At 41.3% G+C, this 23,113-nt stretch overlaps 2 protein-coding genes across 6 annotated transcripts in view; one reads left to right on the forward strand and one right to left on the reverse strand.

The window, feature by feature from the left end:
- LOC144023246 (low-density lipoprotein receptor-related protein 1-like) overlaps positions 1 to 23,113 on the forward strand; it is a 120,783-nt gene that overhangs the window by 80,832 nt on the left and 16,838 nt on the right. For 3 of the 5 annotated variants that reach the window (XR_013284509.1, XM_077528456.1, XM_077528457.1), the window contains exons 32-61: positions 1,308 to 1,457; positions 1,558 to 1,698; positions 2,803 to 2,928; positions 3,015 to 3,146; positions 3,244 to 3,378; positions 5,930 to 6,059; positions 6,152 to 6,278; positions 6,354 to 6,505; positions 6,933 to 7,057; positions 8,110 to 8,484; positions 13,973 to 14,162; positions 14,234 to 14,438; positions 14,584 to 14,776; positions 15,546 to 15,671; positions 16,257 to 16,385; positions 16,480 to 16,599; positions 16,711 to 16,824; positions 16,915 to 17,064; positions 17,281 to 17,403; positions 17,467 to 17,583; positions 18,944 to 19,072; positions 19,163 to 19,285; positions 19,360 to 19,500; positions 19,586 to 19,773; positions 19,871 to 20,054; positions 21,017 to 21,102; positions 21,183 to 21,302; positions 22,271 to 22,458; positions 22,599 to 22,804; positions 22,880 to 23,068. Coding sequence is in view for 4 of the 5 variants with exons in the window: in XM_077528456.1 (XP_077384582.1) it covers positions 1,308 to 1,457; positions 1,558 to 1,698; positions 2,803 to 2,928; positions 3,015 to 3,146; positions 3,244 to 3,378; positions 5,930 to 6,059; positions 6,152 to 6,278; positions 6,354 to 6,505; positions 6,933 to 7,057; positions 8,110 to 8,484; positions 13,973 to 14,162; positions 14,234 to 14,438; positions 14,584 to 14,776; positions 15,546 to 15,671; positions 16,257 to 16,385; positions 16,480 to 16,599; positions 16,711 to 16,824; positions 16,915 to 17,064; positions 17,281 to 17,403; positions 17,467 to 17,583; positions 18,944 to 19,072; positions 19,163 to 19,285; positions 19,360 to 19,500; positions 19,586 to 19,773; positions 19,871 to 20,054; positions 21,017 to 21,102; positions 21,183 to 21,302; positions 22,271 to 22,458; positions 22,599 to 22,804; positions 22,880 to 23,068 (4,614 nt within the window). In the remaining variant the exon portion in view is untranslated. Of the gene's footprint in view, positions 1 to 1,307; positions 1,458 to 1,557; positions 1,699 to 2,802; positions 2,929 to 3,014; positions 3,147 to 3,243; positions 3,379 to 5,929; positions 6,060 to 6,151; positions 6,279 to 6,353; positions 6,506 to 6,932; positions 7,058 to 8,109; positions 8,485 to 13,972; positions 14,163 to 14,233; positions 14,439 to 14,583; positions 14,777 to 15,545; positions 15,672 to 16,256; positions 16,386 to 16,479; positions 16,600 to 16,710; positions 16,825 to 16,914; positions 17,065 to 17,280; positions 17,584 to 18,943; positions 19,073 to 19,162; positions 19,286 to 19,359; positions 19,501 to 19,585; positions 19,774 to 19,870; positions 20,055 to 21,016; positions 21,103 to 21,182; positions 21,303 to 22,270; positions 22,459 to 22,598; positions 22,805 to 22,879; positions 23,069 to 23,113 lie in introns of all 5 variants that reach the window. The other 2 variants (XM_077528453.1, XM_077528455.1) reach the window with 1 other exon arrangement.
- LOC144023247 (galanin receptor type 2-like) lies at positions 9,787 to 11,137 on the reverse strand. Its single transcript, XM_077528458.1, has one exon. The coding sequence runs from the start codon at positions 10,762 to 10,764 to the stop codon at positions 9,787 to 9,789; it is 978 nt and encodes a 325-aa protein (XP_077384584.1). The 5' UTR covers positions 10,765 to 11,137.

Below are 23,113 nucleotides of genomic sequence, written 5' to 3' on the forward strand. Positions count from 1 at the left end.
CTTTGACCGCTTGCAGACCCGATGCACACGGCTGTCGGAGATTATTTGTGGCAAACATCCAGCCAGTTATAATCAGATGTATTGATTTTTTGATTTATATTGTGTTTGTGTAAAAGAGCACTTAAAGATGCTGTCCTTTTTTTGTGGAATAAATTGCAAAAGGCTCACGAACTAAATGGGCCTTCATCCATTTTCTGCATTTTTGTTTCCAACTGGCTCATTTTATTTTGATAAAACTCCAAATGACAGATTAACTCCTTATTACTTGTGTTTTAGTTGGGTTTTTCATTTTGGCTGTTTAAATTATGTGGTCAGTTTCAAAGATTGATTTTGAGCGCTATTGTTACAGATTTCTAGCACTTGAGGTTTGAATGAAGAAAAGGAAAAAACGGGTTTCTAAACTTCTGACTGATTTCAGGGCTAACTTGAAGCCAATCACAAAAAAGAGTCATGCCCAGTAGCGGAGAGGCCTAGGTGCAAAAGCATTTTTGGCCCCCTACACCCATTTTTTTATTTTCCCAGCCAAGCCGTGGAGACAAGCTACTATCAGTGGCATATGCAAATTTCGCTGTGCGTATGCCCGCTCCTGATTGGTGGACTGTTTCTGCAGACATATTGGAGGAGTTTGATTCCTGTGTCTTGTCTGCATCTTGTCACTATCCTGTGAAAAACACTTACAGTGTATGTCCATTTTTAAAAAAAATATATTTTTACGTTTTTTGGATGAAACTGAACGCAGACATCCCAAAAATGTAAAGAAAAAAAAATGGACATAATTGGTTTTCACAGGACAGCCCCGATATGCAAATTTGGCTGTGCGAACTCCCGCTTCTGATTGGTGGGCTGGTTTCACGCCCGTTCCTGGATGGCTGCTCTCCTCGGCTTCCTTGAGCAGTTTTGAATGTTGCGTTTACAAACAGCACGGGAAAATGTCGGAGCGCACCTTTAACTTCATCATGGTTTTTTTTTTTTTTGTCTTTCCTTTTTTGGGCGCCACTTTTTTTTTTTTTGCACACCATGACGATGACGAAGGCACATCCACTATCTGTCCACCTTTTTTTCCCAGCTCACATCACACCATTGAGACTTATGACTGACATGCTTAAGTTTCAAGTTTTAAACACCACAATTTAGCATCAGTTATTTGTGATCTTAGCAAAAGATCACAGTCTAAGTAGATCATATGCAACACCGCCACCATGAACATGAAATTTAACACCTGCTATTTAGGATCTTAAAGCGTTCCTTGTGAAACACAGGTTAAATTAAGTTTGAACTAAACACCAAGGATCTTTTTCGTTTTTCAGGGCTCTCTATTGACTTTGACACCGAGCAGCTTTACTGGATCAGCTCAGGAAACAGCACCATCAACCGCTGCCAGCTGGATGGCTCCGGGCTTGAAATACTTGAAGGAGTCAAGGGCAAGCTTACCAAGGCTACCGCTCTGGCCATCATGGGTAAAGTTTCTCTTGCCTTTGCAAAAACATTCATTCCGGTATCATTTGAAAATATCAAGTGCGGTTCAACTCGGTCGTCATTCTGTGCTTCATCCTGCAGGTGATAAATTATGGTGGGCCGACCAAGGAACTGACCAGATAGGAACATGTGACAAGAAGGACGGCGGCAACTGGAAAATCTTGAGGAACAGCACCTCCCCGATGATGCACATGAAAATATATAACGAAACTGTACAGAAAGGTGCGTATTGTTATTCTTAAACATGCACGGGTGGTGTTCAAACTATGGTTCGGGGACCATTTATGGCCAGCTAGCCATTCTCTAGTGACCCTCAGAATATATTACAATATAACTTTTGACATGGCCTACAACCCTACTTGGGTGTTGAAAAAGTGTGTTATTTATTCATAATTATTAATGTAATTATTAAAAAAAAAGCTTGATAGAGCTTTTCTAGAAATGCAGAGAAACTGTTTACAACTAGAATAATAACATTTCTCTTTATAATGCCACATGAGTACAAATAATTCAGTTAAGATAATAAAGATAACTCAGTACTTTCCTCCACTTTCTGCTGTCTGTGTCAAGGTCTGATTTGTGACTATATCACATTAATGATTAATTAAGATCCTCAAGTAAACGCTTCTTTAAAAAATTGTCATCTTATTACAGATTACTTTTGTTTTGGTACCGAATGAGGAGCTCATGAAAATCTGTTTTTCTTGTCACCTTCAACAGAGTTAAAACTGATAAAAACAAAAAACATTAAAATAACTATAATTGATTGATTGATTGATTGATTGATTGATTGATTGATTGATTGATTGATTGATTGATTGATTGATTGATTGGTGTGAGTTGGAGGATGTCAAAGTAGCCTTTGCATCACCTGTAATTATGAAAACATTAGCAACACAATTAATGAAATGCATGATCTGGTGAGGTCCAATAGTGTATAAAAATGTAAAATAAATAAATAAATAAATAAATGTTTGATTTAGAGCTCTGTACTCGTCAGTACACATAATCACAATAATGAACAGTGTTAAATAAATTTCCCTTTCACTTATTTTTATCATTAAGATTCATTGTGTTGAATCTTATTAGATGCACTTATGCCTAATGAAGTGTCAAGAATTGTTTTTTTGTTTTTTTTCACAATTCCAAGCCAGGTGCTTTGATGGAAATAGTTGTCAAAAAGAGACAACTATTATAGCAAATACCCATTTTTGGTCTGTTTCTCTCGCCAGCGTCACGCTTATTTATCTCAGCAAATGCACATCTGTTTAGATTTTGACTTTTCTATGTTTTTATGTGTTTGTACTCCTGCTTCTTTGTTTCTAGGCACCAATCTTTGTAGCAATAACAATGGTGACTGCTCCCAGCTGTGTCTCCCCACCTCCCCGACCACCAGAGCCTGCATGTGCACTGCAGGATACAGCCTGCGCAGAGGCCAGCAGTCCTGCGAGGGTGCGACACATTACGCTCTATTATGCACTTTTAAAGTGCGTGTTAATTGCATCAAGCAGTTGTTAAAGAGTGTGTATTTGCTGTAGGTGTTGGCTCTTTCTTGCTATACTCTGTGCACGAGGGTATCCGTGGTATTCCTTTGGACCCTTCGGACAAGTCTGATGCCCTGGTGCCGGTGTCAGGCACTTCGCTGGCTGTGGGCATTGATTTCCATGCTGGTAATTTTATAACGAAGAATATATACACTCTCATTAAAACGCATATGGACAGAAGTCTTGTATAGTTTGTATTGATCCATGTCCTTTTCGTCTTCAGACAATGACACGATCTACTGGGTGGACATGGGCCTCAGCACAATTAGCAGGGCCAAACGAGACCAAACATGGAGAGAGGATGTAGTCACGAACGGCATTGGCAGGGTGGAGGGGATAGCTGTTGACTGGATAGCAGGTGAGACAAACGACAGTCCTGCAAAAACTACACTCTTAAAAGCTCTGAGAGAGAAGACAGCCCAGCCTTAGGGAATGTGTAAGCGAGTAGTTACAATTTAGGCTCATGATACGTTGGATTTTAGGAAAAAAAAAAAAAAAAACATTTTCACTTTTTCTTTTAGATTTTCTGGTGGCCTACACAAACCACAAAGTCCAAAATGGAAATATTTGACGTACAATAATTTCCCCAATAAAAAAAAATGGCAGACAATATTAAAGAAAGACCTTTAAATCCCAATTGGGCATGTTTCCTTAAAATGACATGGAAGTTATAGCAATTTTCTATTCTTCTAATTTGTAATTCCTGATTGTAAAATGGCCATAAGCGCACACTAAAAGTTCTCTTCTGAGGGTTTTTTACTGTTGGAAAACGTATACATGACTTTTTTTTTTTTTTTTTTTTTTATTCATCTAAAGCAGGGGTCTTTCCCCGGGTTTTCACCGGTTGCGGTTGCGGTGCGGTTGCGGTGCGGTTGCGGTGCGGTCCGGCGACGCAAGCAATTAGATTCCATTCATTCGAATGGTGCAGTTTACACCGCTTGCGGGTGCGTTGCGTGTCGACTGCGGAAGGCCTGCGGCGTGCCGCAAGCCTTCCGCAAGGATAGACCTATTTTCTATTGTGGCCGGACGCCGCAGCGGTAGGCCTCCGGCAAATGGCAAGCTAGCACAAAACACATCGAGCGGGACAGGAAGACCGAGGCAGTTTCAAAATAAATTTCCGGTTACCTTTCAGAATAAAACACTCGCCAGCTCCTATTTCGCAAGCTTTCAGCAAAACGTGACGTGGGCGTCGCCGGGCCATGTGCTCATTCACGGTTTAGACACCAGTGAACATGGACGAGGAGAGGTTTATATTGGAGGTGGAAAACCACAAAATAATATATGACACGGCACATCCTTTTTATAAGGACTGTAATGTATTGTGAGTTTGATGTTCGCGATTGCTTGTTGTGCCCGTCTCGCTTGCCGTACTGAGCGGCAGCCGGACGGGGAAGACAGAAATAAAGAGTGGACCCGCACTGACCCGACTCTCGTTATTAATATACTTTACAAGGACAACCAAAAAAAGGATGCTGCATGGAATCTCATAGCAGAAGAGCACAAACATTCTGTATGTTTGTCGTTGTGAAATGCCACATGATCGCGCGCGCGCGGTCCCGCGAGACACGTTGGGAAGTGGGCGGCGACGGAGCTGCCGGACCGCAGCTGTGCGGAGCCGGTGTGGATTGACAAAAAAATTGACCCGTCCGGAGCACGCAGTCAAGACGCACCGCACCGCAACCGCACCGCAACCGCATCCAGTGAAAACCCGGGGTTTTTGTTCCCTCTCCCTGTGGATGTTTTTTACACTTTTATTTTGATTTTATTTATTTTTTTTAGATATAGTATTCTTTAATTGAATTCATTATTTAGATTTTAAAAATGAACAATTAAATATTAAAAAAAATGTTAGAGTCCAAATTTGAGAGAGAGTCGGACAGAAGGTAGAATTGAAAAAAATGTTTTAAAAATGACCATAAAATGTCATTGCCAAAAATGAGAAATGAAAATAAAAGGCAGAAAAGAAAATGTTCAAAAAGTAGCCATAAAATGTCCAAAAACAAAAGAAAGTCAGAAAATTACCATAAAATATCTTTGGAATTGCCATAAAAGTCAGAAATTTTATTTAAAAAAAATAAAAATAAGAAAAAGGTAGGAAAGAAAACATTTTAAAAAGTAGCTATAAAACGTCCAAAAACAAAAGAAGAAATCCTGAAAATTACCATAAAATGTCCACAAAATTGGCAAAAATGTCAGAAAATTTGTAGCAAAAAAAGACAGAGAAAAATGTCAAAAATAGCCATAAAATGTTGAAAAAAAGGAAGAAGATAGGCAGAAAATGCCATATGTCCATAAAATTTTAAAAGATGTCAGAAATTTGAAGGCAGAAAAGTCTAAAAAAATATGTATGACAAATGAAGTCTGAAAAACTTACCAAAGGGAAAAAAAAAAGAGAAGAAAAAAAATCTGAAATCGGAAGACGAAAGGTTGACGATAAATTAAAGTGTACATATTGGATGCTGCTGTCATATTTTTGTGTTGTGCAAGGTGCAGCTCTAATTAGCCCTCATCGGCCTTCAGTACATTCAACACCAACACACAGTTACCTTCGTCACCATCTTCAAATGTTTTGCGGCTCCAGATAAATTTTTGCTTATTTATTTGGCCTAATTGGCTCTTTTAACAGGAAAGTTTGCTGACCCTTGGCCTAAAGATATGATAGTTTACCAAATACAAATTCTAGATTTTTCCTAAGAGGTGGCTTTAACAGTTAAGGTATGATTGAAGTGTAGATTTAAACAGATGTTTTATGGAGAGTAGACTACCTAAATTCTCAGGACCTTAAAAGTATTTGAAGAGGTTCATTGGGCCAGTGTTGCTGACGTGATTGAGCAAATTCATGCAATGCATCCATCCCCACGCCCAGGAATTTGTAGAAAATAATTATTTATTCTCTTAATCTCTTACAGGAAACATCTACTGGACAGATCAAGGCTTCGACGTGATTGAGGTGGCCCGGCTGAATGGCTCCTTCCGCTATGTCGTTATCTCCCAGGGCTTGGACAAGCCCCGCGCCATCACTGTTCACCCCGAGAAAGGGTGAGAAGCCAGCTACCTTCAGTCTCCGTTGTTATTTCTCTCATGATTGATTACAAGACAAGTCATCTGTGTGGGTGGGTGTGTGCGCGCAGCTACTTGTTCTGGACAGAGTGGGGCCAGTACCCTCGTATCGAGCGCTCCCGACTGGACGGCACGCAAAGAGCTGTTCTGGTAAACGTCAGTATTAGCTGGCCCAATGGTATCTCCATTGACTATGAGGTACGGTAACAAACCACTCTTTTTTTTCTAGTGTTCTTCTTTTGTTTGAAAAACATCACTTTTTTTTCACGACAGGAGAGTATGCTATACTGGTGTGACGCCAGGACAGACAAAATTGAGCGCATCAATCTGGAGACTGGAGAGAACAGGGAAGTGGTGCTGGCCAACAACAACATGGACATGTTCTCTGTGTCCGTGTTTGAGAGCTACATCTACTGGAGTGACCGGTTAGACACAGTCCTTCTTTAAAGGGGAAAATGCAGTGGTGTCAAACATATGGCCCGCGGGAATTTGGCTCATGAGGACAAAACACAAACTGCAGTTTTTCACTAAAATTAACACTTGTTGCTAATTTTGTCCACTGCAGGGGACACTGACGAGATCTTAAATCTTATTCTGAAATTTGGCAGTTATTCAGAATCTGATGCAAAAAATTTGGACTCATGTTGCAATAAGATGGTAATTATTTGTACCAAAAAAAAAAAAAAAAAAAAAAAAAAAAAAAAACGGAAATTAGCATTATTTTTACAATTATTAGATCACGGACATAATGGTCCGTCCCACTTTTAATCAAATTTGTGTTTGACACCCCTGCTTGAGATGATTAATAGTCACAGTCCATTTTCTTTATGCCCTTTGCCTGTTGTCGAGCAGAACTCACGCCAACGGCTCCATAAAGAGAGGCAGTAAAGACAACGCCACAGACTCTGTGTCTCTGAGGACCGGGATTGGTGTGCAGCTCAAAGATATTAAGGTCTTCAACAGGGCCAGGCAGCAAGGTGAATCACTTTTTCCGTGTTCAATCACGCTGTATAATATATAGTTCACATTTTTAATTGAGAGGAGTTAAACAAACCTTTCTGGTGTATTCTAATTTATTATTATAAACTGTGCCACAACTTCAGGTGCACTGGTACATGTCATTCTTCTACTTACATGCAGTAGTTAAATTGTCAAGGAAGTCAAATTATGACCACTTTGACAGAGTTAATGAAAACTAAGCATTATCTTTATGTAGACTGAATTTGTGATAAACATATGACACTCATTCGACTGTATAGGTGATGAAGGTCGTTAAATGCATAATTTTGTTTATCTATTAACTGTTTTACCGCCAAAAACTTTAATGACGTATGCTAAAATCCTAATGAATGGCGCCATAAACATTAATTTACGTCAACTATGTTTTGTTTTTTGTTTTTTTTCTTCATCAATGGGCAGTGCAATGTCTAATTGCAGCGCTGCCTAATCAATGGGTTGTGAAACCAAAAACACCCATTAACAGAGGCCAGCAGATGGCAGAATTGTATCTCTTTTCAATGAGTTCAAGGTGTATGAAATTACAATGAAACATGACAAACCTGATGAAATAGAACGTTTTCAAGTATGACGTGAATGATCAAAGCCTTTGTCACATTAAATCTAATTCACAGAGTGTCACTAAACAAAAAATAATGTCAAGGTAACTGTTGTGCAGAAAATGTATCTTTTCACCAAAAGCTTGTTTTTTCCTTATTTTTATATTTTCGCTTGTCACTCAAATGACCTATTTTCAAATGGTGATTACTAAAGAGCAGAATAAGGTAGAAATGTACTCTTTTTTTTTTTTTTTTTTTTCTAATGAAAGAATGGAATGTGATCTTCCATATGGTATCTATCCACCATGTTTATGTAGTCATAGTGCACAATATTCTCTTTGCCTTGAAAGATGAGTGAAAATGCTCGAAATCGACTGGCACTGTCGGGGTTGTTTTTTTAGAAAAGGTTTGGCAGTGAAAGCGTTAAAAAGACAGTAATTCTAAAAGAATATTTATGACCTTTATGTCTGCAGGAACAAACGTGTGCAAAGTAAAGAACGGAGGGTGCCAGCAGCTTTGTTTGTACAGCGGCGATGGAAAGCGCACGTGCGCCTGCGCGCACGGCATGCTGGCCGAAGACGGTCGCAGCTGCCGTGACTACGACGGCTACCTGCTCTACTCGGAACGCACCATACTAAAGAGCGTTCACCTGTCGGATGAAAACAACCTGAACGCGCCCATAAAACCGTTCGAGGACCCCGAGCACATGAAGAACGTCATAGCGCTGACGTTTGATTACCGAGGAGGGGGAGGGAAGGGAGCCAACCGGGTGTTCTTCAGCGACATCCACTTTGGTAACATCCAGCAGATCAGCGATGACGGATCTGATCGCAAGACTGTAGTCGAAAGTGAGTATTTCGGCTCCCTGTCTGTGTTGGTAAACAATCGGTTTGCATCATATTTTGTTTACTGACATATCTAAATCTTATTTCAGTTTCACAATTGATGTACGTCATTTCCTCAATTGTATTTATTTTTTTATTTTTAGCATCTTTCCATTAGAATTTGCTCCCACTTTGTATCTGCACTTAAAGCTGCAATTTTTGCACATTTCAATTACAAGATCTGTTAAAAATTAGTTCTTAGCTTTAAAGGGGAAATCAACCCCCCCAAAAAAATAATTTATGACAAAAATATGTTCTATGCAGCCCCGCTCGTCTAACCACGGTATTCTAGTTAATATTGCATTAGTGGAATACAAGTTAAGCAGCAAAATCCAGCAGTTTTTATTAATATCAGAAGGCGGCCATTTTGCAACTTGCTGTCGACTGAAAATGACATCACAGTTGCTCAGGTCTCAGGTAATTACCAATAACAGCTCAGCTTCAGAAAACACGTGAACTGTGATTGGTCCTTGTCTGACCCCTCTGCAACTGTGATGTCATCTTTAGTTGACAGCAAGTTGTATGACCTCCTCTGAGATTAATTGAACTTGAATACAGTACGCATAACTGACAGAGTAAATTAAAACTAACCACAATTAATTTGGTAATACTTGGAATGCTGGAACAAGTGTATGTTTTAGAAAATGACACTTTTAAGAGCCTCTTACATAATCTCAACATTTTTTGTGGTGTCTTAATAAGTTATATGTATGGTGGAAAGTAAACAGGCCGTCTTTTTGTAGTTAATTGCCTCCAATTAACTTTTCGCCCTCCATCTTGGTGCGGGGGGGGGTCGGTGCCGAGGGAGGTTAGACGAAAGAGACAAAGTTACATGGATGCCTTCTGATGCCTTCTTTCCTTAAAAAAAAAAAAAAGAAAGCATGGTCCTAATTTGTACTAGTTAGCCCAAGGACAACATGAGTAGCACGTGGGTCTGTTCGAAAAATATCTCACACATGATGGGGCACTGACTTGCTAAGAAAATTTAAAACAGAAGAAGAATGTTAGCATTTATTTCTTATTTATTTAAACGTATATTCTTAAAAAAGAAAAATGTTTATTTATTTATTTACTTATACTTTTCATACAGAGGTTGTAATTCAAAGTGCTTTACAGATTAAAATCACTCCCCCCAAGATTCTTACAACTTATGAACTACTGTGGAGTGCCCATTCCTTGCAAGTCGTCTTTAAAATGATTAATCGTAATTCCCAGTAGCCGTGGATGAGCCCTGTGTTTGTGCAGCCGCTGAGTAATTACTGTCAATCAGGCAGGCCCGCCCCCGCTGGCTCGCTGCCCTTCCCTCTTAAACAGCCTGAGCAGATCCTGTCTGAACCTTTGGGAGATGAGCACATATAGGATGGGGTTCAACACCGTCGACGCGATGGCCATGAGTCGTGCAAACACGCTGAAGGGGCCGTAACGCGGCGAGGTGCCGGTGGCCCCTGACCTTTTGTCCGATAGCAAGGCAAGTGTCAGGCCGTAGGAAGGCAGCCAGCACAGAGTAAACGCCAGCACCAGTATCGCTGACGTCTGGGTTACCTTGCTCTGGTAACGTTCGACTTGTGGAGCCTGAACGGTGTTCCGAGTCCTCCACAGGAACACGTAGATGTTCCCATACGCGATGGCGATGGTGACGAGTGGGAGCAAGAACGCCAGCAAGAAGTGGACCAATCCATAAATGAGCTGATCTCGGTGGAGCAGGAAAGCGAAGCAAGCAAGTGCGTCGGGATTATTGGGAGGGCTTGCCACAAAACGAAACGCCAGCTGGGGCGCCGCCAGGCAGCACGCCGGGACCCAAAGGAGCGCGGCCGTGACGGCGGCGTGGCGCGGAGAGAGGAAGCGGTACGTCCTGGCGGGGTGCACCACCGTCATGTAGCGCGACACCGCCAGGGCAGACAGCGTGAAAGCGCTGGCGGAAGTGCAGGCCGATCCCAAAAATCCCGTCAGGCGACACAGGAAGTCCCCGAAAGGCCACTGCTGCATGGCGATGGCGGCGGTGTGGAAGGGAAGCGTGGCGAGTAGAAGAAGGTCCGCAAAGCTCAGGGCCAGCAGGAGGATGTCCGTACCTGTTCCTGACTGGGCCATCCGCCGCCTGCTCCTCCGACATAGGATCACCATCACCGTGCTGTGCCCCCCAACACCCAGAACCAGGATCAGAACATCAAATATAGGGACCAGGACCTGTTCCACATTGCCGGCCCCATTGTCACTGCTGTTCCTGAGCAGATTCCACAGCAGCATTTTTATATCTTCACTCGAGTCGTGCTGTCACTGCAGTCGGGCTCATAAAAGCGCAGATAAGACGAGTGGAAATGATTGCTCACATTGTGGATTGAATGACAGTTTAAGCAGACAAAGAATAACAATTTCCAGCCATTTCTTCAACCGTCATTGAAGAAACACTCCACAGGGAGCCTTTTGTTGTTGTTTAAAAAAATACACACATCGAGAGAAGTCAGTTCATGCTCAATCAATCCTTCAGAAATCCCTGTAAAGTCATCCACGTTTCTCAATGTGGCAGTTTTGTTTCTCATCACCTCACAGTCGCTCCACATGACATCTTAGCCAGGCTGGTCCTCAGCAAGCCGTCCGTAATTGTTCCTCCTCTTGAGGAATTGGCTGGTGGCGGAGGAGGAAAAGAAATGCTGAATAGCTTTACAGCAAGGCAGGATGAAGGCGAGTCATTGGCAGGTGAACTCTGGACTGATTATCACGGAGCAGGATGACGATTGGCTGGCCTGCTCGCTGTGGGTGGTCCCTCTCAGGCCATTTTTTTCCCCCAGGGTCTTTCTAAAAGGGTAGAATTGTTTTGGGTTTGTTGCACACGTATCAATGAAAATTAAACAAGAGATTATATGAAGTGAGCAAATTCATTGATGCATAAATCACCAGACCCGGCACAGTTAACTTATTATAAAAACATATAAAATATATTCTTTATTATTATTTGCAATTATCTAGACGTTTACTATTATCTACAATATGGGATATGTGTAATTTACGACATAAATCTATCATGGAAATCAAACTTATAACTAACAATTATCTATTTAAACAAAACAACCTAGCTAGCCACACAAGTAAAATTATTGTGAAAATATATATTTGATGGAAAAAAAAGTAATATTATTGGTTTTAAGTCATACTGCATTATGGCTAAATATGACCACTACATACCAATTGCTAAAAGGCTAACTTTTTTTACACATTTGTGAGATAGTACAAACCTGATAGCTGCTCCCATGAGTTCTTTACTGTCTTGTGGTTGATACAAAATCCTGTCTTTAAATGTATTTCAAAATAAAAGTCCCATTATTTCTTTTTGGTCGCACCACATGGTAATTCATAAAATGGGTTTCATCGGACAAACTTATCCGTCATTCACCCATATGTCAAATATATAGAGAAACAATGTGAAATATTGTTTGCTATCAGAAACCTGGCTAATAATTGACTGCTGATAACAAACACTGACCTGCAATCATGTTCAAATAGCATGTGTCGATGAAATGGCTCATAATCATAACTGAACATGAGCTAAAAATGCAATATGTATGGGTCAATGTGGAGATAAACTTAAGTGGAGAGCAATAATTTAAGAGAGGAAACAGCAGGCCAGTCGATCTGCTCTAAAGTGGAAAAGCCTTCACTTGGCTCGCTAGTGTTTTGTACTGAGACAAATGTTGACTCATGCCCATGGCATTGCACCGCAGATATTGAGTTTTGGTGTTAAGTGTCTCACCTAGCGGTGAACCTCGCAGTCTGGCCACAGCTGTTAAAACATAGCAGTCAAACTTCGACCCAGGAAAGCCTGCTTTGATCAATGCACCTTCACTGTTTGGGTTAATTAGCAACATGATGTCTATTAGCTGTTGTGGTTAAAAACACTGCAAATGAGGACGTTGTGTTCCTCCATTTTGGCCAGTTCTTGACTCGTCTCTGGATTCTGTTCAGGCACGAAGCGCACTATTTTTAAAGACACTTCAAGACTGCCGGGTAGAATTTTGCTTCTCCTCCTCGCTTGATGAGGTATCGCAAAGAAAAATAATATGACACTCTGTAACATTTGTTGTGACCTTTTTAGTGAGGCAATTGCAAAAAGCATCAAGTCACACGGTGTGAAAAGCTGCCTCTGACTCTTCCACGCTGTTGCCTTTTACCTCCACTGGATTTGACATGCTTCCTTTCCCTCATCCTATCTACCCATCTATCTCTCATTTGCAGTTATGTTTAGAAATAAATAAAAAAACAAAAAAAAAGAAAGAAGAAAAGGCGGGACAACAACCGTGCAATGCTCTCTGATGCATTTTTTTTCTAATAAGCAATGTAATCAATTCTGACAGACAATTAATAGTCACTATACTGTATTGTCAAACAAGTAGACAGAATTTACTACAGCTTGTCGAATTGTTGGGAGGCAGATTTGTGAGGATCTACTTTACTACCTGTTTTCCCAGTAGAGAATCCGGCATACAACAAACAGGTTTTGGCAAAACATCAGTTTTTGGACAAGTAGAGTTGGCAGCATGCATCTGCATATTAGCAATGTAACTGTAGGGAAGCCTCAGATTTATATACTTTAGCCATAGTGTATGTTGATGTGAGTTGAAGAGCTTCAGCTGACAAAATAGTGCTTTGGACGCCATCTTGTGGGATCTATACGCAATAATATACCTTAAACATCATTAAACATGGGCCGATATTAAATTTTGACAATATCCGTGAGCAAAATATTGCAGTATTAAAATTGCAGTTCTAAAATGACCTTTAAAAAAATATATGGGGTCAATAAAAACAGCATTTTTCACCATTTTTACACAGTTTTATTCATACATAAATTTATTATAAGAATATATAATACTAAAATATATTTGGTACAGATTAAACATGTAACATGCAAAGTTTAAATGAATAAGTAAATAAATGTTGACATTCTTCTTTGTAAGTCACGGTGTCCCATCACTTGTGAATTACTTTTTAGAACAGACCTTTGGGCTACTCATGTCCTCGGGGCTAACTAGTACCCACTGGCACCATTTTTGTTGTTTTAATCGGAGCAAAAAGGCGTCCGTTTGCCGTGTCTGTTTCGCCTTGCTAAGTCCTTCATTAAGCACAGCGAAGGAGGAAAAAAACAAAAAACAAAAAAAACAATTGGAGCCCTTTGAGCCCTGCTTAGAACTCCCCTTAAAAAGATAATAGCTCATTACTGGTGACAGCTGTTATTTGTGGTGTTAAAACCTTGACTTTATGAATTGTCGATCGTAAATTGGTAAGTTTATATTTTGTAAATGAATTACACCAAAATATAAGATACATATCTTGTCATATTTTTTTCACCGCAGTGCCATCTGCTTCATCAGGTGGGGCTGCTCGTTGTAATGCAACACCCCCTGTGATTATTTGCCCTTTTCCTCAACTGACTCACTCAATGTTATGTGTGTTTTTGTAGATGTGGGCTCAGTAGAGGGTCTGGCATACCACAGAGGCTGGGATATTCTGTACTGGACCAGCTACACCACCTCAACCATCACCCGTCACACTGTGGATCAGAGCCGCTGGGGCGCCGTTGACCGGCACACGGTGGTCACCATGTCAGGAGACGACCACCCCAGAGCCTTCGTCCTTGACGAGTGCCAGAGGTCGGTCTTCATGTCATACCTTGCCACCTTTGCTCGGTGTTCATTTTCCATTTTATACCCCCCCCACCCAGCCTGATGTTCTGGACCAACTGGAATGAGCAGTCCCCCAGTATCATGCGCGCCACCCTCACGGGGTCCAACGTGATCGTGATCATTGGCACTGACATCCGAACCCCCAACGGCCTGGCCATCGACCACCGCGCCGAAAAGCTTTATTTCTCTGACGCCACCTTGGACAAGATTGAGCGCTGCGAGTACGACGGCAGCAGGCGTTACGTGAGAGACACGCACACATTGCAATGGCAATATTTATACTGCGGTGTGATTGCATATTATGATCTGTGGGTTTTGTTTGTCCTCTCCAAGATTGGAATTTCCTGAATGCGGCAATCCATAAGTATGGTTGTGCTTCCCCCTGTAGGTGGTACTGAAGAATGAACCAGTGCACCCGTTTGGCCTGGCAGTATATGGAGACTACATCTTCTGGACAGACTGGGTGAGGAGGGCTGTGCTTCGGGCTGACAAATATACTGGAGGCGAGATGAAGGTTCTGCGTGCCGACATACCCCAGCAGCCAATGGGAATCACCGCCGTGGCCAACGACACTAACAGCTGTGAGTATTTTCCGCTGTGTTTGTGGCAGTGCAAAGATTTGTTTTTTCAAAGGCTGTCAGTCTGTTTCACTGATCTGAATCCATTCTCCCTGAAGCGGAAAGCAGCCAAAGATACTGAAGGTTGCAAACGTTAAGCCCCTCGTGTAGTGGTTTACATACCTGACTTTTACGCTGCAGGCATTGGCTCAGTTCCCAGTCCCCATTTACACTTTACACTGTCCGTCAGGCCAAGATGTAGCTTTCTCCCAAAATCTTCTGGGGTTGGCCCATAACACATTTACACTGGCTTGTACTGAGTGTATCCATAATGCAGCATACAGCACCATATTTGCCACTTTCTAGGTTGATGAAATGATCAAACCAGTGCTTCTCAATAATTTTTTGTAAGCCTCCTCCCCACTCCCCCAGTGAAAATATTTAGCAACCCTTCCCCCAACTCTCCACCAAGAATATGAATAGTACAATTTGTCTAAAAAAAGGCCTTTGTCTAATACACCAATCACCGACAGTGAGAGCTCCACTGCCACCTACTGTAGTGAATGTGCAATTACATTACATTTTTATTTTAGTATGGCCACAAAAAAAAAAAAAGCATGTTTCTTGGGGTCACAATGTGCCAAACCCCAACCCCCGCAATTTGAGGACGGGATTACACAATTACGAAAATAACTTAGTGTAAACAGTGAGCATACACTATTCTGATGGATGCATGTTAGCATAGTTAGCATGAAATTTGTGATAAGTAACCCTCCTACTGATCTCTGGACAGGTGAATTCTCTCTGTGCCGCTTTAACAATGGAGGATGTCAGGACCTGTGTCTGCTGACTTCGGAAGGGAGGGTCAACTGCAGTTGTCGTGGTGACAGGAAGCTTTTGGAGGACAACACTTGCATAGGTAATGCACTATAGTAAAGAGCTTTATTGAACGCATCTATAAGATAGATACATTTTGGACTAAGGGAATTGGCATACCTGATTCAGACTCGTGGAAACCTTGAAAGGTCTCAATTCCCTTTAGCCTGATTAATTCACTTCTTTTTCAAAAAGTATGTGTAAGACTTTGATTTAATTTTGAAACCACCCTGAATGTAATTTCTAGAAGTAAAGCCACTAAGTCTGATAATAGAATAAGTGGAGTCAAATTATGCCATTTTTTTTTTTCAAGAGAGTTCACGGGCGTCGCAATAAAAAGTGTCTGACCTTTTTCCCTCAAAGCACACTTAACATCCACTTTTCATATTCTGTCTTATGCAACTGACTGGCTTTGTCTTTCGTTACCATGACGAATAGGGATGGAGCCTGGACTATTCAGTGTTTCACTCCTGGAGGCAGCACTTTTTTGAAAAAAGGCAGCTCATAAAATATTTACTTGGTTACTGTATATATTTATATAAAATTAAAAAGTAAATTTTACATAATATCACCTGCTTTAAACGTCATTGAACAGTGAAAACCAATTACCATTTCCATCCTACTGTAGCTGTGAACGCCACATGCAATCCCATTGATGAGTTTGAGTGCGGAAACGGCGATTGCGTCAACTACACGCTGACTTGCGACGGCATGGCCCACTGCAAGGACAAATCTGATGAGAAGCAGTCTTACTGTGGTGAGAAGGGACTCGCACTCTGTTGTAATGAGGCGCCAGGCCCAATATATTTGTTTTTATTTTGCATGCTATATCATGCCAAATTGTGTTCCAGCCAACCGCGCGTGCAAAAAGGGCTTCAGGCGCTGCGTGAACGGCCGCTGCATTGGGCATCACTCCTGGTGTAATGGTCAAGACGACTGTGGGGACAATTCCGATGAGCTTTTCTGCAACGGTAAGTCAATAGCATATCAATTCACAACACAAAGTCACTCATGTCTTGTTTTAAAATGAAAAGACGTTATTGATGAGCGCAAGCTGATCTTAGATGTTTTGTGCTTATCAGCCACACTGTGCTCAGCTGAGCAGTTCCAGTGCAGAGATGGAAGTTGCATCACAAACTCCAGCAAGTGTGACCAAAAAGTGGACTGCGAGGATGCCAGTGATGAGATGAACTGCAGTACGTTCAAAATAAAAAGCCAGAGGCTTCAAAATATGAATACATAAATCTGTAAAGTAGTTTATGTGTCTCTCTCTCTCTTGTTTTAAGCTGCAACAGACTGTTCCAGTTATTTCCGCCTGGGAGTGAAGGGAGTGGCATTTCAGAAGTGCGAGTTCACCACCCTCTGCTATGACCCCGCGTGGCAATGTGACGGGGCTAACGACTGCGGAGACCTCTCCGATGAGAGAAATTGCCCAGGTCCTGCAGTACACATTGATTTTCACAAAATGGAAAGGCAGTGATCTCGGAAAGGTCGTTTTTCACTTGGGAATCAGAGCATAATGTCCAATGTCAAATCGTTTCAAATGGGAAATGAGACAGATTGTTCTTGAATAACCCAACAATGTAAATTACATTTCTCCTGTCTTATGATAAAAGCTTCTAATCACATTGACCATGTCTGTGCTGCCCTAGGGAGTGGGAAAACCAAGTGCCCGACGCCTTTCTTTGCCTGTCCCAGTGGAAGGTGCATCCCGATGAGCTGGACCTGCGACAAAGAGAACGACTGCGAGAACGGTGCAGACGAGGCTCACTGTGGTAAGTCGGCACAATCGAAGCCGGGCACGCACGTGCTTCATACGCTGCTTCGGAATCTTCCAGATAAAGTCTGCTCAGCCTCCCAGTTTGAGTGCGGGAACCACCGCTGCATTCCCAACTCGTGGGTGTGTGACGGAGCGGACGACTGTGGCGACGGCAGCGATGAGGACAGTAAATGCAGTGAGTAAAAATTCAATTCTCAACAGAAATTAAGTTACTGAGTCACTGCTGCAGTGCGTCCTCTGTGTCTGGACTCGGGGGCCATCATCAGCACTCAAGATTTTCATTCATGTCAACGACCGAATCCCGATACAATCGCTTACTTATTGTACTTTTCCCGAAAACGCTTAACAGTCCAACATATGAAAAATCATATTTGATCAAAATAGAAAATGGAGTGCACTTTAATAAGTGCTTTATATTCATTCATGTTTACTAAACCATATTCACTTATGTCATTCAAACATGTTGAGTTATCAAAACCTACACTTAAAATAATAACTTATTAACTTAAAGAAATAACTTCATTAATTTACTTTAAGTACCAGAATTCCGTACCATGTACCCTGGTCAACAGGAGTTGTTGTTTTGTCCTTTTTTTAAATCCATCTGCGTTGTGTGTATTAGCTTTTTGTAGCTTTGTTTTTGCTAATGCTATACTCACTAATGCTGTGCTTGTCGCTTCCTTCTCGCTAATGACAAGCTCAATCATGCTAACTAGTAGATTTGTCCTCTCTAATACTAAGCTCTCTAATGCTACTCTTGTAACTTCGCCTTCGCTAATGACAAGCTCGCTAATGCTACGCTAGTAGCTTCGTCTTCGCTAATGCTATGCTCGCTAATAATGGGCTAGTAGGCATACTAATGCTAAACTCGTTTGTCTAACCTAAGGAGTGAGAGACAGTTCCACTGTCCAAGTTTGCGAAGTCCCTTTTGTTTGCTGTGTGAGAAGCCCACAATTAGACGTTAAAGCAGGCAATTATTCTGTTGCTAGGACAGGGTCTGGCACACAAAGACAGAAACACGCAAAGCTAAACTACTTCCTGGTGATAGCAGAATATGTCGCTTCCACGCATGGTTTATTTACGACGGCCAATCCATTACTTAACTGATTTGTGCACAACCCTTCACCAAATGGTCACAGTGCTTATGTTGCCCGCCTTCTGTTCTACAAGTGACCTATTGGTGGTCTTACTCTACAATGTATGAAGTCAAGGTCAGATTCCCCAGAGGAGAATTAGCTGCAGCTGATGTAAACAAATACCTGTAGTTTTTTTAAACTGCCTCTTGTGGTTGTTTTGCAACCAGGAACTAGAAATTAGACATTTGAAGAATAAAGAAATGCTATTAATTTCATAAAGGTCTGACAAAAAGTTGTATTGAACATCTTAAACGAAACATTAAACTACTCCAGTGAAACACGACATCGCTGATTTGTTGGTAGAAACCTGAAGTACGTATTAATCTACATATCTTTAGTAGTTCATTGAGTAGCTGATGAAAAGAAGTGACTCCCGATTGTTTCCTTTAACATTGATAGAGACCAAAACATGCAGTCCCGAAGCCTTCCAGTGTCCCGGCTCCCACATGTGTATCCCTCAGCGCTGGAAGTGCGACGGAGACAAAGACTGTCCCGACGGGGCGGACGAGAGCGTCAAAGCTGGTTGTGGTGAGTTACAGAGGAGCTTGGATGCAATCAAATTGACAAGAAAAAAAAAGTATTTCTGTCACTGACCCAGTATGTTTGTTTGTGTCCCAGTCTTTAACAACACATGCAGCAACAATGAGTTCATGTGCCAAAACCGGCAGTGTATTCCCAAGCACTTTGTGTGCGACCACGACAACGACTGCAGTGACGGCTCGGATGAGTCGCAGGAGTGCGGTAAGTGGACTTGTTTTTACAAAAGCGAGCGGGCGATTCTCGCGGCTCAATTCTCCTGTCATCGCATGCGACAGAATACCCGACCTGCCGACCCAATGAATTCCGCTGTGCCAATGGACGCTGCCTCATTCAGAGCTCATGGGAGTGCGACGGGGACTTTGACTGCCATGACCACTCAGACGAAGCGCCTAAAAATCTACGCTGCCTCGGCCCAGGTTATATATTGACTGTTTATGAGGGTAAGGTGTAGCAATTGTTTTATTTTTATTTTGTGTGTGTGTGTGTGTGTGTATGCAACAGAGAAAAAATGCAATGACACAGCATACGCCTGCAACAACGGGAAATGCATCAACGACACATTACTATGCGATCATAAGGACGACTGCGGCGATGGCTCAGATGAGCTCAACTGCTTTATTAACGAGTGCCTGAACACCAAATTGAGTGGCTGCTCTCAGCTTTGTGAGGACCTGAAGATAGGCTTCAAGGTAAGTGAATCTCAGAAGTGATTTAAACGTGTATGTATGTACAGCTTTATGATTGTGTACTGCGGCTTTACCTGCTGTTTGCTCGGTCACCTCACAGTGCAGATGCCACCCTGGATTCCGGCTGAAAGATGACGGCAAGACGTGCGTTGACGTGGACGAGTGTACAAGCACCTACCCCTGCACGCAGCGTTGCATTAACACACATGGAAGCTTCCACTGCCTGTGTGTTGAGGGGTTCCAGCTTAGCCCAGAAAACCCCACCATATGCAAATCGACATCTGGTAAGAGACAGACCAGAATTTCTTTTTCAAAAAGCCCATCTGTGCTCATTTAGGGTAGACAGATCATCAATCAGTCTCAGGACTAAAACATATAGACTGACTCACATACACAACCATGGCGATTTATAATGTACTAGGCACATATTTACATTAGAAAAATCTTAAGGCACACAACAATAGTGTCACAAAAACGCCTGTCATAGGTGGTTAGAATAGATAAATACATTATTTGCAATACATAACTTTACCAAAGCACAAAACTTAAAAGCAATTACAAACAGAACAGCTGAAGGCATTCAAAATAAAGCAAAAACAAAAAAAACTACAAAAAAAAGATGATTAAAATTACTAGATTACATAGAAGCATTTAAATCCAAAAATAAAAATGCTTAAAAGACCTTAAAAGTGGAGCTGACTTCATTTCTATTGGCAACTTATTCTATTTATATGTAGCATAACAGCTAGCATAACAGCTAAAAGCCGCTTCACCATGTTTGCTTTGAGTCTGCAGACCTCAGAGCCCAACTGGGCTTACAGTATATTCAAATAGCATTTCCTTAATGAAAGACAAAGCACCAGACTGCTCCTAAACGGTGGAATTTTGCCACTAAAGTTTGCTGATTTATTTCTTTATTTTAGTTTGATTTTTATTATTATTCAATATTTTTTGTTGCTAACAAACTCATGCTCCACACTTCAACCCATTTATCAGTAATGCAATAAAAATGTGAACATTTACAAAAGTTCATTTACAGTGAGCACCCCTAAATGTTCCAATTTTTTACCTAAAAATGCATGTTAGGGGCTCCTAGTAAAAAAAAAAATATATATATAATGATAACAATAATAAAAATGTTAATCTGGAGCCCTGCAAGACGAAAATCATGAAAAGAAGAGCAAGCTACGCATAATAGTCTTGAAAATCATTCAGTGTTCTTGAATAATTCCTCTGCTTTATACAGATGAGGAACCCTTCCTAATCTTTGCCAATCGCTACTACCTACGCAAACTCAACTTGGATGGCTCCAACTACACTCTCCTCAAACAGGTGAGCTCTGCTGCTTCCATGACAGTGTCAGTTTCTATGCGCTTCTGCTGGGGTTCTAACTAATATCTGTGCGTTGGCAGGGATTGAACAATGCTGTGGCTTTGGACTTTGACTATCGCCAGCAGATGATTTATTGGACCGATGTGACCACGCAGGGCAGCATGATCCGACGAATGCACATCAATGGCAGTGATGTTCAGGTCAGTGTGACTTATATTGTGACATTTTTTTTTTGTGTCAAGTTGTACAGCAGAAAAAACAAAAAAATGTGTATGTATGGGTGTCAAAATTAGTGCGTTAATTTTGAGTTAAAAGTTCCTCCTATAATAGGGATGTAACAATAATGACAATATTGTGATATCTCGATATTAAAATTGCCACAATATCGTCATGCCACGATAATAAAAGCAGCACATCTGTTAAAAAAAATTTTTGATTTCCATTTGTGAAATTCCAACACCCTCTGGTGGCTAGTTTTTTTGTACAGTTTAATTTTCACAAGGCATGTTTTAGCCCTTCTTGTTTAATATCCACGCTAATGGTCAGATGAAGGGGCACGTGTTGTGCTTATGAACAGAGTCAATATGTGGAGGAACTCAATGTGTATGTGCCTCAATATTAAGTGTTATTAGAGATTGTAGGTAAATTATATGCACAATATTCTTTTTTTTTTTTTTTTTTTTTTTTTTTTTTTTTTTTTTTGTATGGGCTCTTTTTTTTCGTATCGTGATGTTTGGACATTGTTACATCACTATCCTTTAATGCCACTATTTTTTTTAATGCAATTAATTACCTTACAAATGCAATTATGCCATCTAGTGGCAGAAAAACGACCAACACAAATCAATATCACTCGGGGGGGTTTTTACAGTCTAATACATCTTTATAATTTCAACTCAATTTTATGAATTAATATGAAACTACTATATCAATGACTAAAAAGATGCAGCCATATTTCTATTAGTTTCAACATTTTTTTCCACTTTTATGTTAACAAGAGTATGAAAATTAAATGAAAATGTTTTATTGTACATTTTATTGTACCCTTTAGAAAAGATATAACATTTGCAATTAATTGTGAGTTAACTATTGAAGTCATGCGATTAATTACATTATTTTATTAATTACAATTAATTAAAGTAGTTTTTTTGTTTTTGTTTTTGGGCAGGTCCTCCATCGCACATCACTTAGCAACCCAGATGGGCTTGCAGTGGACTGGGTAGGAGGAAACCTGTACTGGTGCGATAAAGGGCGAGACACTATTGAAGTGTCAAAGCTGAATGGGGCATACCGGACAGTTCTTGTCAACAATGGCTTGAGGGAACCAAGGGCTGTGGCTGTGGATGTACGCTATGGGTATGACAATTTATATAAAAAGACAAAAAAAATGTTGCCGCATGCAAGGCAACGTGGGTTCAGGCCAGCTGCTCCTGTTTACATTTGGGTTTGTCTCTATTTTGATGCAGTAATTCTAATGTTTGTATGTTTTTTGACAGGTACTTGTACTGGTCAGACTGGGGTGACACCCCTCATATTGGGAGGATTGGAATGGATGGCACAAACAGGACCGTCATTGTGGAGGACAAGATCACCTGGCCCAATGGTCTGACTCTGGACTTTGTGAATGACCGCATCTACTGGGCCGACGCACGTGAGGACTACATCGCCTTCGCCAGCTTGGACGGAACCAACAGACACACCGGTAAAACACACACAGCCAGGTGGGAGTGGAGTTGTGTATTTTGCTACCAATGTGTGTATCTCCTTCCATGTGCAGTTCTGACCCAGGATATCCCCCACATTTTTGCGATGACTCTGTTTGAGGAGTACATCTACTGGACAGACTGGGAGACCAAATCCATCAACAGAGCTCATAAGACTCTAGGAACCAACAAAACCTTGCTGATTAGCACCCTACACAGACCAATGGACGTCCATATTTACCACCCATACCGCCAGCCGGAGGGTACGACCGAATCATCTTGCAGTTGCCGTCACTGATGGAACGTCT

Source organism: Festucalex cinctus, chromosome 8 (assembly GCF_051991245.1).
Source record: "Festucalex cinctus isolate MCC-2025b chromosome 8, RoL_Fcin_1.0, whole genome shotgun sequence".
Lineage (NCBI taxonomy): Eukaryota > Metazoa > Chordata > Actinopteri > Syngnathiformes > Syngnathidae > Festucalex > Festucalex cinctus.